The sequence below is a fragment of the Toxotes jaculatrix genome, chromosome 4 (genome assembly GCF_017976425.1).
Source record: "Toxotes jaculatrix isolate fToxJac2 chromosome 4, fToxJac2.pri, whole genome shotgun sequence".
Lineage (NCBI taxonomy): Eukaryota > Metazoa > Chordata > Actinopteri > Toxotidae > Toxotes > Toxotes jaculatrix.
This window is the reverse complement of record NC_054397.1, coordinates 13,500,549-13,515,969: the sequence shown is the minus strand read 5'-3', so window position 1 is coordinate 13,515,969 and position 15,421 is coordinate 13,500,549. Positions and strand designations below refer to the sequence as shown.

The 15,421-nt window shown below is 41.5% G+C and overlaps 1 protein-coding gene across 1 annotated transcript in view; it reads left to right on the top strand.

The window, feature by feature from the left end:
* ank2a (ankyrin 2a, neuronal) overlaps nucleotides 1-15,421 on the top strand; it is a 72,585-nt gene that overhangs the window by 40,239 nt on the left and 16,925 nt on the right. The window contains exons 41-47 of the mRNA XM_041035228.1: nucleotides 979-1,218; nucleotides 1,306-9,300; nucleotides 10,020-10,097; nucleotides 10,352-10,483; nucleotides 10,799-10,939; nucleotides 11,036-11,246; nucleotides 11,603-11,681. Of these exons, the coding sequence (XP_040891162.1) occupies nucleotides 979-1,218; nucleotides 1,306-9,300; nucleotides 10,020-10,097; nucleotides 10,352-10,483; nucleotides 10,799-10,939; nucleotides 11,036-11,246; nucleotides 11,603-11,681 (8,876 nt within the window). The remainder of the gene's footprint in view (nucleotides 1-978; nucleotides 1,219-1,305; nucleotides 9,301-10,019; nucleotides 10,098-10,351; nucleotides 10,484-10,798; nucleotides 10,940-11,035; nucleotides 11,247-11,602; nucleotides 11,682-15,421) is intronic.

The following is a 15,421-nucleotide window of genomic DNA, read 5'->3' as shown; positions in this document are numbered from 1 at the left end:
TTTGTAAACAAAACACCATTGTGTTGTTTTTGTGTGTAGATTTATTGCTGGTTTATTTTATTCTCGTCATTCATTTTGTGTGATTTTGGCCACTGCTATCTTTATCTTAAGTATTTACTTCATATATTCCTTTCTCATTTATCAACTTTCTTAAGTTGCTTTTATTCATTCACTGAGTTGCACTAGTCATTAATTATTCACAAAATTACATTATTTTACAACACTGCTTCTTTTGTGTATGTGAAATATAAAGCTAAAAGGTCACAAAACAGAGTAAATGAACTATAAACTAACAAAATGTAATCTGTAAAGATATTCGATACCACAGAAATTGCATCTAATCTAAAAATTTGCTTGTTTTTGTAAATTAAAAAAGAAGCATTTTACATTGTTAAGTGAAGGTAGTGAGTAATTTACAAAACTTTAAAACCAAAATGTCCAGAAACAATGACCTGATTACTTCACATTCATTATTTTACACCTCTTAAAAACAACAAAAAACTCAGTTAATTTTTGTATTCAAAGTTTATTATATTTTCTTTGTTTTAAAACTTTATTTTGTCAGCAGACATGACTCTCCATGTCAGCAACAATCTTGAGAAGTTCTGTTTGTCTGTTATCTTGCCGTCCTGTTCCTTTGTTCCATATGTAAATTTCTCTGTTTGTGTGTCTGTAGTCAAACAAATTGGATTAACACTGCTCTTGTCCATATCCTACCTGCTTTGTTATTCCTCCTGGCTTTGCTTATGCTGTTGCTGCTCTGCTCCCCTCCAAATTCTTCTGGATCACTTTTTTATCTCCTTTTTGGTCTTCTTTTCAAGACTCCGTTATCCCCTGTCAGTCTTCTTCTTACTCTGTGAACTGAAGATGGATTTTTGATGGCATTGTCTTGATCACGGTTTTCTGATGTCTCTCTTTCCCACTTCATTTGTCCCTTATGTTCTTTACCCTTTTTGGTTATGATTTTTTAAATTGAAGATGATGAATCTGAATCAACTGAGACATTCTCTCTGAGAACTAACCAACCTCTTGACCCTGCAACCCTTGCAAGCCCGGACCTTCTCTCAGACATGTCGGACATCAAAATGTATACCATTCTGACTGTAGAGCAAATGAATGAAGAGGGAGCCAGAGCTAGAGGGCTGGCAGACAAAGAGCATTTGGCTATAGTAGAACAGTTCAAAGATGGATTGGAAAAGGTTGGAGAGACTCAAAGAGGTGCAACAAACAACCGCAGACAGGAAGTACAACAAGGGGATGATAAAAAAGAGAAATGGGGTTCAATCTGTGAGACTAAAGTTGAAGAACCAGTCATCCAGGAGATTTGCGTCAAGAGGATGACTTCAAGTAGATCTATGGACATGGAAAAATACTTTGAACAGACACCTGTAGTGACGAGTGGTTCTCAAGAAGACCTTCTCCAAGATAGATTAGAACAGGTTGTTGTAAAGCGTGATGGCAAACGGCGTCCTCCAGATATCAAGAAACCTATTAGGAAGAAGCTTAGAGACAGAGAGCGTTCTGGATGTAGTAGCTCTGAGGGAGAGCTGGAAAGGATGAGTTCTGAGGAGTCATTAGATGGTGATGCAGTTCTTAAGGAGAGTGGCCTTGTACCCACCCCAGTTATGGATCCCCCAGCTTCTCCTGTTGTTGTTGAAACATCTATAGGATCTATAAAAGAAAGAGTTAAAGCTTTACAGAACAAAGTCAAAGAGGATGAGGTGCAAAAAACCACTCAAGTTCTAATACATGAGGCAAAATCTTCTATCACCACAAAGAAGTTGGAGGCAGACATGCCAGAACTTCCCAGACTCCCCAAGTCTCCCAAATCTCAGACAGAGAGATTAGAGGAGACTATGTCTGTTAAAGAGCTCATGAAAGCATTCCAAACTGGACAAGACCCTTCAAAAAGTAAATCAGGGCTTTTTGAGCACAAAGCCATGGCTTCTTGTAATTCAGCATTGATATCTCAATCAGGAGATTCTAAGGAGATACAGAGAGAACAAAGTCCTACACAGGAGCCAGAATCCCAGATTCAGAGTCAAAGCCCCACAATTTCCTCTCAGCATAGTGATGTCAACAAACGTGACCAAACAAACTTAAAGGATGAACCAAGTTTGATCAAAGACTCTGAGGAATCACAGGTGGGGTCAGATAGTGCTTATTTTGGAAAGGCAGTAAAATCTGTTGATACAGTTCATTGTGACGATGCAAGAGTTATCCCACAGAAAGAGACACCAGAGTTGTCAGAGAAGGAGACTGTGTCTGTGAAAGAGTTGATGAAAACATTCCAGACTGGGCAAGAACCATCAAAAACTAAAGTAGAGCTTTTTGAACAGGAAGCAGCGCCTTCTTCTTGTATTTCGACACTGATATCTGAATCAACTGATTCTAGAAAGATACAGACACCTGATCGAAGTCCTGTGCAGGAGCCACAATCACAATTTCAAACTCAGAGCTATCAACAGAATGATGTCAAGAAATGTGACGAAACAGATTTAGAGGACGAATTATTAAGCTTACGTAGAGACAAGTCTGAGGATTCACGGTTAATGTCAGATAGTGCTTATTTTGGAAAGCCAGTAAAAGTTGCTGATACAGTTCAAACTGACAGTGGAAGGGTTGTCCAACAGAAAGAGACACCAGAGTTGTCAGAGAAGGAGTCTATGCCTGTGAAGGAGCTGATGAAAACATTCCAGACTGGGCAAGAGACCCCAAACACTAAAACAGGATTGATACCTAAAATGGGAGATTCTGAAGAGATGCAGACAGTTGAACAAAGTCCTTCACAAGAGGCAAAATCACAATATCAAGCTCAAGAACAGACAGATGTCAACATATATGGCATGACAGACTTAAAGGATCAACCAGTAAGAGATAACTCTGAGGAACTGCACTTGACTTCAGATGGTGCTCCGTTTGGAAAGACAGTAAAGTTTGCTGATACAGTTCAGTGTGATGATGGAAGGGTTATCCCACAGAGAGAGACACCAGAGTGGCCAGGGAAAGAAACTGTGTCTGTGAAGGAACTGATGAAGAAATTCCAGGCTGGGCAGAACAGTGAAAGTGGGCTGTGTGAACCCAAAACAGTGGCCTCTTCTGAACACAGTCCTATACAGGAGCCAAAATATCAAACTGTGAACTTAAAAGTAGAAGCCTCTGAGGAATCACAACTAATTTCAGACATCTCTTATTTTGGAGAGACAGCAATAAATGCATATAAGTTTGATGATGGAAGTGTTAGCCCTCAGAGGGAGGAGCCAAAGTTCACAGAGAAGAGCCTAGGCGGGATGCAAATAGAAGAAGAACCAGTCATAAGCGCTGGTAGGAGTTTATCGGAAGACATGCAGATCAGCCCTGATCGCAGACCTTCTGAGGACTTCACTGCTGACATAAAGGCTGAGCTGGAAGAAAGTCCTGAGTATCAGCTGTTCAAGCAAACATCAACAGCTGCAGATGAGAGCTATCAGTTAAAGGCAACTGAGGAGGAGACCCTTAGTGATGATTCTGATACAAATCCAGTATCCATTTTGAGTCCGTGTATGAAAGCTCATTTTGGGAAAGGTGTTTTTCTTATCGAGAATCAAATGAAAGATGATCTAAGTCCTGAGAGTCCCAAGCATGAAGGCATGGCTGAATCCTCAGACACTAGTGCTGATATTAAGACTCCTCATTCCAGCTCAGGGGAGAGTGAGAATTTTGAGGGACTTTCACTGACCCATCAAATGACCAGTGAAATGCTTACTTATTCTGCTAGAACAGAAGAAGAGCACATCATACCTTCACAGGAAGAGAACAATCTTGACAATAAAACAGCTACTCATGGAAGCAAAATACTTTTTAAACAAACTGAAGACACTGAAGAACCAGATGTCCGAATGGAGGAGCCAGAACTTAAAGTAGTCCACATTAGGGAGAAAACATCTGGCCAGGCACCCACCACAGTAAAAGATATGTCAGGGATGTTGTCCTTAATGAGCAGTGACTTGGATCAGTATCTACAAGTTAGGACTGTGACAAGCCAGCCATCAGAAAAGGATATTGTACAGGAGAAATTTGAACAAATCATGTTGACAAAGGACAAAGATAAAGAAATTCTCACAGTTGTCACAGGTGAAAATAAAGGAGCTTTAATGGAAGGAACAACACAAGAAATGGGTCGTGCAACAATGGAGCAATCAATCACAAGGGGAGCTGAAGAATTGAAGAGTGAATCCAAAGAAACCAAATCATCCAAACAAGCAAAAGATTTGTCAGGGATGTTTTCAGTCATGAGCGATGACTTTGATCAGTATCTAGAGGCTAGGCCTGTGGCTGATCAACCAAAAGAAGAGCATAATGTGCAGAAGAAATCTGAATTTTTACCATCTTTCTCTGATGAAAATAAAGGAGTGATAGCAGATGACACAGCACAAGAAACAGATGGTGCTAGATTGAAACATGAAGTCACAAGGGGAAGTAAAGAAGTAATATGTGAATTCAAAGAAACCCAGTCAACCTTGATTGAAGAACTCCCAACGAAGGAAGAGTGGGTAGAGAAAAAGGCTTCACATCAACTGCCTACAAGAGCAAAGGAGATGTCAGGCATGCTATCACTGCTGAACAGTGACTTGGACCAGTATCTCAAGGACAGGCCAGTGAAAAGTAGGCCCTCAGAAGAGGATGTTATCCAGGAGAAATTTGAAGAAATGACTCTCCGAAAATCCTCTAGTGACGATCAAATGGTAACAAGATGGGAAAAAACACAAATAATAGCTAATACTAATTTGGAGGATAAGACAGATGGAGAGACACATGAACACCCTCAGGTAGATATAGTTGAAGTGAAAGAACTGACACAAAGTTCTGTTTTGGAGACACCGTTCCAAGAAGTTTGTATCCAGAGAAAGACACACCATGGCCAGTCTACAACTGACAAGAATATGTCAGGGATGTTGACACTTCTCAGTAGTGACTTGGATCAGTATCTCAAGGAAAAGCCAGTGGCAATACAATACCACCCAGGTGATGATGTGGTCCATGAGAGCTGCAAACAAATTATACTGACAAGTAATGATTTGGAGGATAAGTTAGGTGGACAGGCAAATGAAGACCTGCAGACTGATTCCGTTGAAGTGAAAGAACTGACACCAAGTTCTGTTCTGGAGACACCATTCCAAGAAGTTTGTATCCAGAGAAAGACACACCATGAACAGTCTACAACTGAGAAGGATATGTCAGGGATGCTGACACTTCTCAGTAGTGACTTGGATCAATATCTCAAGGAAAAGCCAGTGACAATACAATGCCACCCAGAAGAGGATGTAGTCCATGAGAGCTGCAAACAAATTATACTGACAAGTAATGATTTGGAGGATAGGATAAGTGGAGAGGATAAGATAGGTGGAGAGACAGGTATGGTTGAAGTGAAGGAACTGTCTCCAAGTTCTGTTTTGGAGACACCGTTCCAAGAAGTTTGTATCCAGAGAAGGACACACCATGAACAGTCTACAACTGACAAGAATATGTCAGGGATGTTGACACTTCTCAGCAGTGACTTGGATCAGTATCTCAAGGAAAAGCCAGTGGCAATACAATACCACCCAGGTGATGATGTGGTCTATGAGAGCTGCAAACAAATTATACTGACAGGTAATGATTTGGAGGATAAGATAGGTGGAGAGGCAAATGAAGACCTGCAGACTGATGCCGTTGAAGTGAAAGAACTGACACCAAGTTCTGTTTTGGAGACACCATTCCAAGAAGTTTGTATCCAGAGAAAGACACACCATGAACAGTCTACAACTGAGAAGGATATGTCAGGGATGCTGACACTTCTCAGTAGTGACTTGGATCAATATCTCAAGGAAAAGCCAGTGACAATACAATGCCACCCAGAAGAGGATGTAGTCCATGAGAGCTGCAAACAAATTATACTGACAAGTAATGATTTGGAGGATAAGATAGGTGTAGAGGCAAATGAAGACCTGCAGACTGATGCCGTTGAAGTGAAAGAACTGACACCAAGTTCTGTTCTGGAGACACCATTCCAAGAGGTTTTAATCCAGAGAAAGACACACCATGAACAGTCTACAACTGAGAAAGATATGTCAGGGATGCTGACACTTCTCAGTAGTGACTTGGATCAATATCTCAAGGAAAAGCCAGGGACAATACAATGCCACCCAGAAGAGGATGTAGTCCATGAGAGCTGCAAACAAATTATACTGACAAGTAATGATTTGGAGGATAAGATAGGTGGAGAGGCAAATGAAGACCTGCAGACTGATGCCGTTGAAGTGAAAAAACTGACACCAAGTTCTGTTTTGGAGACACCATTCCAAGAAGTTTGTATGCAGAGAAAGACACACCATGAACAGTCTACAACAGAGAAGGATATGTCAGGGATGTTGACACTTCTCAGTAGTGACTTGGATCAGTATCTTAAGGAAAAGCCAGTGGCAATACAATGCTATCCAGAAGAGGATGTAGTCCATGAGAGCTGCAAACAAATAATGTTAACAAAAGACAACAAAAGAGAAACTCCTACATTCTGCCCTGAACAGGAGATGATGTCACCAGAGGGTACAAATGTAGACGTTGTGGACATTAATAAAAAGGACATTTTTGAAAGTGGGTGGCAGACAAGTTCCCATGAAGATGAAGATCCCAAGAGTTCCTCATCTGAGGAGGGTGAGGCTAAAATGTCACCAAGTGCAGTGTCACATTCTAAAGGCTCTAGTGAAAGGATGGTGGACATTACAACATCATATATAACAAATGATGAAGGTAACAATGACCAGAAAGATTTCGGTGTAGATGCTACTCATTCAGTTCTCAAAACACACACTTTTCTGCAACTACCGAGTATTTCTAGCACACCACAACGACCAGCTGATTTGGAGAACCTAAACACTGTGGTCTTTGAAGACCCAGCTAAAGAGCCATATCGAGATTCACTTGAGGCCAGTCCTCTCATGGAGGATAAATCTTCAAAAAAATCCCCTGATTCAATTGAGCCAAGCCCTAACAGAGAATCCCCTTGTCCAGACTCTCTTGAGGGAAGTCCCACAAAATCGAAGGACTCAGAGCTTAAGATGCCCACGAAGCCAGCTGTGTATGAGGATTACACTTCCCAGCTCAAAGCATGCTTTGCATATGACAAAAATATTTACAGTGATGAAAGTGAGCATGATGTGCAAGGAAACAATGGTGAGAATGTCCAAATGGAAAGTGAAACTAAGGAAGACAAACATTCCAACTCAGCAATGAGAGTAAGTGATGGAAACATGTCCTCCAACCCCAAAATTTGTGACAGTGAGAATCTTCACATGCTCATAAGGCAAGACTCTCTTGACACAGATGATAGTGGGGATGATACCACTAACAAACAATTCACCCCAGAAGAGGAGATGTTCAAAATGGCTCCAAAGATCAAAACATTTGAGGAGATGGAACAGGAGGCTAAAATGAAGAGAGATACACCTTTTGAGACAGGTGATCACACAGACAATGAGCTAGATCTAAAATTTGGCCCAGGTATACAGTCTCTGTCACAAGATTCACTACAGAAAATTTCAGAAAAATGTGTGACAGAAGACATTCACACACTTACTGAGACAACAGATAGTAGTTTGAGTGTTACAAAGAAAGAAGAAATTCAGTCACAACTAAAAACTGCTGAATCAGTTGATTCAGCTGCAACTCAAAGAGAGGAACCTGATACAGAAAGTGAGGACCTGTTCGGAGAAAGAGAAGCTCAAATACACAAAGGCGCTGTAGAAGGTGACCATTCCTCAGTCAGTGACACACATTTTTATAGCTTTGTGACAGATGAGCACCATTCAGATGTTGATGAAGTTCAGTTACCACTGACAGATGGTTCTGTTTCTGCCAGCAGACCTCAGGCTATGGTGTCTACTAAAGAAGTAGAATATGTCATTCCAGGGTGTGAGGGTGACAGTGATGTAGGCTTCAATGCACAAGTTGAGGCTGAGAAACAGATGAATCTTTGTCCTGCAGAGGGCAGAAAAACACCTGTTCGAACTCCAGGTAATGAGGGAACCCCTGACCCATTTCAGTTTCAAGAGGGGAAGTTATTTGAAATGACCAGAGGGGGAGCTATTGATATGACAAGAAGAAGCACTGATGAAGAAGAGGAAGGGCATGCTCTTTTTCATGTAGGGGAACACCCAGTAGATGAAGCTGCACCAGAAGAGGCTGAGGAAGATCAGACACTAAGAAAGTCTTCAACTTCAGAGGATAGTGATTCTATCACAGACACAACCCATCAAGAGATCCCCAAATCATCACTCACTCTGGGTGCCACTTACAAAATTCCCACTCCCAAACCCAGAACTCTCATCAAACCTTCAAGTGACAAGTCAGAGAGAGAAAAGCCACTCTCTAAAGCTGATCTTGGCAGCTCAACCGAGACTCAGCTTGGTTCCCCCAATGCTTTGGAAAGACTAACCAATGTTCAAGGTGAGATCAAAAGCCTTGAGAGTCTTGGTCTAAACTATCTAGACTCTACTATAGCTGACCTTCAATCAGACACATCCACACTTAGCCATTCAGTGTACTCAGAGCAGAGCCACGATTCCTCAGATTCCTCTCATGATGATGATGAGGAGGAGGAGGAGGAGGAGGAGGAAGATGAAGAAGATCAGTGCTCAGTCATAGAGATGTCCCTTTCAGCTGCACAGGCTGGCATCCCAGGATATCATCAGGATTCACCCCCACCTTTGGCAATCAAACCAAGCAGCACAATTAAAGAGGTTCACCATTTCAAAACCAACATAGTCACAAAAGATTCACAGATATCTGAGCTCGATCAGGTTCAAAGAAAAGCAGAAAAAAGCTCAACCTTGGATCGCAGGACGAGATCTGAGGCAGATAGCGACACAAGTAAAGCCTCTAATAAAGCCAGTAGGAGTTATTCTGAGAGTAGTCAGTCTTCTCATGAATCCAACTTCTCTCCTTCCCAACTTCCTGTCATGATGCAACAAAAACCTCTAGCTCATAGGATCTCCTCCTCCTCTCCCCAAAGGAAAGAAGTCTTAAAGACTACAGAAACATCTGTTAGGTATTCTTTGGATACGGATGATATAAGCAGTGCTAGTCAGAGGAGTCCAGATTCTGTTATCTTTACATATGACATCCCAGCCTCAAACAGTTCCGATTCTGATGGCAATCCATTGCCAGGTGTGCAGCCATCTTCTGGGACAGAGGATGTATTTGAATCAAGGCTTGCCTGGGATGACAGGGTTGAAACTCAGATGCAGAGAATCACCGATGACCAAACTCCAGAATGTACGCCAGGTATGGCCAGACCTACTTGGGCTTTTGCTTTCCTGTATCTTCTCGGCTGCAAGACCCTTATTCCTCTTCCCCAGAACGTAATGTCACCATTAGTCATTTTGTGTTGTTTTCATGTGCTGTGGTTTGTCTTGTTTCATCTTGCATTGTGTCTTGTCCATATTTTGCGTGCGCATATTTGTGTGTGTGATTTTTTTTTTGTGTGTGTTGGTAATGTAGTTTTCCATATGTGTTTGTGTATATGCAGTCTCAAGATTGAATGGCCATGTTGGTTAAAGAATTAGTAGCTTTAAGAATTTTGATGCACTTGTACAACTGTATTGGTATCTGCATTACTAATACAGCATTACTAATATTAGCTTGCACATTGCTTAATCAGCACATTAATGCCATGCTTACACTAATGACTAAAACATTTGATGTGCTGACTGTGACCAAATAGTCTTAGTCCGTAAAGAAGGCAACTCCTCCTCAGAGTGACGAGTCCAACCTTTACGTTATCATCCATGCCAGCATCACAGATTCATGATTCATTTCAGAGTATTACAGCCCATAACATAGAGTCCTTAAGAAATAATAATTTACATCTACACTTATCAAGAATATTTTACATGGCTGGTACCTGCAATGTGATAAACACTTTACTTTGAGATATAATTTACACCTTGAACTGGAGACCGTGATATTAAATTTTAATGTTTGGCTTTGGCGGCATTTTTTAGTGGATTGGCAGGATGACGCTGACAGGAAAGAGGAGACATTAGCTATCATTGCAGATCTTCTTGGCTTCAGCTGGACTGGTAAGCTGTTAAATAATGTAATCATTTTCTGTTTTAAATTTAAATTTCAAAATATTTAATTCATTACAAGTTAAGGAGAAGCAATATGTAGTTTATTTATTTGAATTATAACTGAAATATTTGTGAGCAGAACTTGGGTATTATCTGAAAATGTATATATAGTATGACTATTCACGTTCTAGCAGCAAAGCACCATAAATGTGATTCAAGATTTTTCACATTTTCATCCCTTGTTTTGTTATCTAAAACCCCAGAGCTGGCAAGAGAACTTGAATTCAGTGAAGATGATATCCAATTAGTGAGATCAGAGAATCCTAATTCACTTCAAGAGCAGAGCCATGCCTTGCTGCAGCGCTGGGTTGAGCGGGAAGGTAAACATGCCACAGGTACATGCCATTTGGTCTTATAGATTTCAATTTACATTTTTGTCAATGCGGTACTTTAAATCCTGTAAACATTCCTTATTTGTCTGAAGATACTGGAGCTGTTAGCTCTTAGCTTTTCACATTGATGCACTCAGAGCAATTGTGTGAGCACACCCTCTTCAATTAATGTATTTTAGCTTTGCTTTTGTATCTGTTAATATTCATTTGAATATTAAGTAGACCTATACTCATTCTGTAGATTTAGTGTAATTTTACAATTCCAATTTTGAAATTATTTCTTTGTTTGATTGGATTTGTTGATAAATCCTTCCACAGAGGACTGTCTGATTAAGAGGCTAACCAAGATCAACCGCATGGATATCGTCCATCTTATTGAAACCCAGATGAACAAATCAGTTCAAGAGCAAACATCTAGAACTTATGCAGAGATAGAGAAGACACTGGATCACAGTGAAGGTAGCAGCACCTCTAAACACTCAGCAATTCTGTCCAACACTAGGCTCTATTTGTATGTCTTCTTGCACTATTATTCATCACGTGTGTGTTTTACAGTGTCAGTAGCCCTATCTTCAGTGCAAGAGGACACAGACAGCCCCAGAATCATAAGAAGGGTGGAGTCAGATCGCAGACCACCCCCTGCTGTTTCTGAAGAGGACCTCTCAGTTGCTTCCCTTCTGGATATTCCTTCCTGGGCAGAGCCTGTTGGACATACCCACTCAGAAAGCATGCATGGTGACCTGTTGGAGGAGCTTGAGATCCCGCAGTAAGTCATTCTTTCAAAATTCTTGATTTCTGAATCTGCAGCACAATTGACTGTCTAATGTGGCGTTGTGTCATTTGTCTCACTTCAGCTGACACCCATGACTTATACCAGACATGTCATTTAGGCATAAATACATAAAGAAGTAATCAAAAAAACTGCCTCTCTGGAGGTCAGCTGACCCTGCTGATGGTAGGAACATAAGGTACATAGGTACATAGGAGATACATAGAAAACAATGAGTGCAGGTGTTTGCCTCACACTCATTGTTTATGGGTGCTGCCCTTTAGTCTTTTTTGACTAGGGAGTTGATTTATTGCATTCATTATTCATGACCTAGCCTTCTCTCTGTGTTACAGTGAACTGAACCCTAACTTGTGGACCTCCGAGGATGTAATTACACCGGAACCTACATGTTACGACAACTCAGATGAGCAAGTAAGTACGCTTCCCAATTCAAAAGAAGCAACATTGGGAAGCCAAGGAACTCAGGCTTATGACCCCAAAATGAAAGAACAGAAAAGTTTCTGCAGTGTTCATTTCGCCAGACCTTTCCGAAGGGGCACTCAATACCAAGTCAAAGATGACTGCAGCCACGCCTTGTCATTGAAGCAGTGCGGTTGTGAAGATGGGCAAGGGCAATCACCTGAATTTCTGAAGTTGCCATCATCTATATCTGTCAGAGACTTTAGTCTGAGCCTATCAGAGGCAGACCAGGCTGAGACTGACTTCAGTGAGCTTTCTAATGAGTTTAGCTATACTCTACACTTTGGCGATACAGACACAGCTAATACCATTGTCAAAAGAATGCCTGACGCTAGCCTGTTAGAATTGCCATCAGAGGACAATCAAGCTGCTCTGACCATGACTGATGATGACACAGATGTTGCTCAGATAAGCAGGCTCTCTCAGAAGTGTGATGAGGTCACAGCCCAATTCTTCAGAGTGATGTATGGTCATGACAAGATCCCACACACTTCATGTGTGGACATGAGTTTCCAACCCTTCAAGTCGAGCAAGGAGCAGAACACAAAACCTCAAGAATACAATGATGGGTATCCAGAAAACATTCCCTTTATTGATGATAATGTTGATGTCCAGTCAATTGAGCCCATTATTGCTACAGCTAATAAGTACAGCTTGGTGAAACCATTCAAAATGAAGGTACGGAATACCATGTTGCCACACAGTTTGACAACTAGTGACTCTGCTTACATGGGTTGTGACTCAACTGATAGGTACCATAATTGTTGTTCTGTTAGTGCAGACAGTGACCACGTCATAGTCAGGGCAAAGACGTCCTACATCTCAGAGCCGAACTCTGCCTCTTCCAGCCTTTTCCTTCCTATCACCAATCTTACGCCACAATCACCTGAGCAAGATGTGACATTACCTTTCACTGTTGCAGAGTACAGACCTTTGACCCCTGATTCTTTGGTATCTGAGAAGCAGTATGGCTCATTTTCATCTTCTAATGAAAGGAGTCTCTTCTCAGCCGAGACATCAGTATTAAATGACTCAATACGTAGACTGTCGGCCCCTGAATCTGGCATGTCGATTGGTGATTATAGGGCAATGTCACCAGACTCTCCCCTGGAGAGAAAAATGGTCTTATCTGAAGATTTTTCCAGTATATTGGATAACAGCCAACCACTGTCTCCCAGGTCTGATACATGTAGTTCACCAGAAGTTATAATTAATTTCACTGAAAATAATTTACACCCCCATCAGTCACACACAGATGAATGTGAACCACTATTTAGTTTGAAAGATTTTTCCACGACTGTAATTTCACACTCCCTTTGTTCTGAGTCCCTTGAGCCTTGGAATAAGAATAGTCCATTGTCTGCTGACTCTCAAGTACCTAAATATAATCAACCTGTACCTGAAGGTGTACAGATAAAGGCAGAATTCAGAACATTCTCACCTGTGGCATCCAATATTGAATGTGATGAATTTTTGCTTGAGGATGTTCCTGACTCAGTTACATCTATTAATGGATATGGATCCTCGGATAAGGATTGCCGACCATCCACACCAGAATCTCAGACTTCTCAGTGTAGTTTTTCATTTCTTGAACTCTTGCTTTCAGAACCTGTCCGTGCTCAACTTATGAGTCAATACTGTGATTATTACTTACTGTATTCAGGAGGAAAACAGCCCTCACCACTACTGATGTCAGCTCCTTCCAGTACAGTCTGCAGTGAGGAAGTGGGTCAGGGTAGGCGCTTCACAACAGAATTAGTGACTTCAAATGACAATCCTCCTGTTCCTCAGGAATCTCTCACATCAAATGGTTATCTCTCACCGTATTTGTCAGTTTCAGAGTACAAGGATACTCCTGTTTCAGCTGCAGCATATGTTACACATTCAGATGCCAAAAGTATCTATAGTGAAGATTCAGGATGCTCAAATAAAACAGAAGAGTCATTTCAAGTCAGGCCATTGTCATCTGAAGCCACCAAAGCAGGGGAGGAAAGTAGTCAATCTTTTCTTGATTACTGGTTTTCTAAATTGAAACCACAGTCATATAAAAACGTACCATCACCTGGTCAGTCAAATAATGATTCAACAAATATTAAACAGAATACCTCTGAAGAAAAGGAACTCAACTCAATAGATTTGGATGAGGTGAAAGAATCACATAAAAGAAACTCTTGCTCATATTGCAAATATCACAAACAATCTCCTGAAACCTGCCACATATTCAGAGAACTACAATCACCCAAACCAACTATCTTTAACTTCGTGGAAAGACCAAAATACATTTTGGAGTTTCCAAATGAAATGACAATAACATCAAATAAAGCCAGGTCCTTTTTTCACACTGCTAATGCTGAGTGCAATTATAGGTTATTTGAAGATGACAAGGACACATTAAGACCACAATCCAACAGATCAAAAACGTTTTCAAGGACATTGTATGATGATTTATTTGCTGAAAACAGTTTGAATAAAACAAAACAGGATACAAGAACATTAGAATTTCTGACAGAATTTCGAGCATCCTCACCAGACTCTGTGGCATCAGTTGAGCAGTGTTGTTTGTCTCCTGGAATTCCAACGGGCCAGATGAAGACAACTGAGTATTCCACATTTTGTCTGGAGGAATTGTTTGACCACAACAGGCCAGATTCGCCAGATTCACTTACTTTGCTGGTCGAGCCAAATCACGCAAAAGTTACTGTAACGGCAAGCCCACCACTGTCCACTGCTAGGCCTCTTACTTATGCAGATGTTGTACGGGGCTTTACACATGAAACACAAGTCAACCCTTTATGTGGCGTGAAGTCATCTGAGTTGAGACCTGTTCGGCTCTCCTCAGTGTCGTCAGATGAGAAGTGCACCCACTTTCCCGTAGACCATTGCTCCACCGAGTTAAGACCGCAGTCCCCCGATTCAGTGGTGTCTCAAACTGAACTTAGGCCCCTCTCTCCCGACTCACCTGTTCCTCAGTTCAGATCCTGCCATATCAGTTCCGATGTGGAATTGTCAAGGCAAAGGTCGTTTACACCAGAGTCTACACTTTCAGACTGGGAGGGCACTGATTTGTGTCTGGAAAGCCTGTTTGACGAGACCAGGCCAGAGTCTCCGCAGTCAGTTTTATCAGACTTTGAGCTTCATAAGTTATTTAGTAGCAGGGCGTTGTCCCCGGAATCCGTGTCTTCCGATTTTGACTTTTCTCTCCTGCAGGACTGGTTGGCAGACTTTAGAGCATCCTCACCAGAATCTGTGGCGTCAGTTGAGCAGTGTTTTTTGTCTCCTGGAATTCCACTTGGCCCGATGAAGAATCAACATTGCAACTATTACTTAGAGTACTCTCAAAGTAGACCAATGTCACCTCTCTCAACACTGTCAGATACTGAGTATTCCACATTTTGTCTGGAGGAATTGTTTGACCACAACAGGCCAGATTCGCCAGATTCACTTACTTTGCTGGTTGAGCCAAATCACGCAAAAGTTACTGTAACGGCAAGCCCACCACTGTCCACTGCTAGGCCTCTTACTTATGCAGATGTTGTACGGGGCTTTACACATGAAACACAAGTCAACCCTTTATGTGGCGTGAAGTCATCTGAGTTGAGACCTGTTCGGCTCTCCTCTGTGTCATCAGACGAGGAGTGCACCCACTTTCCCGTAGACCATTGCTCCACCGAGTTAAGACCGCAGTCCCCCGA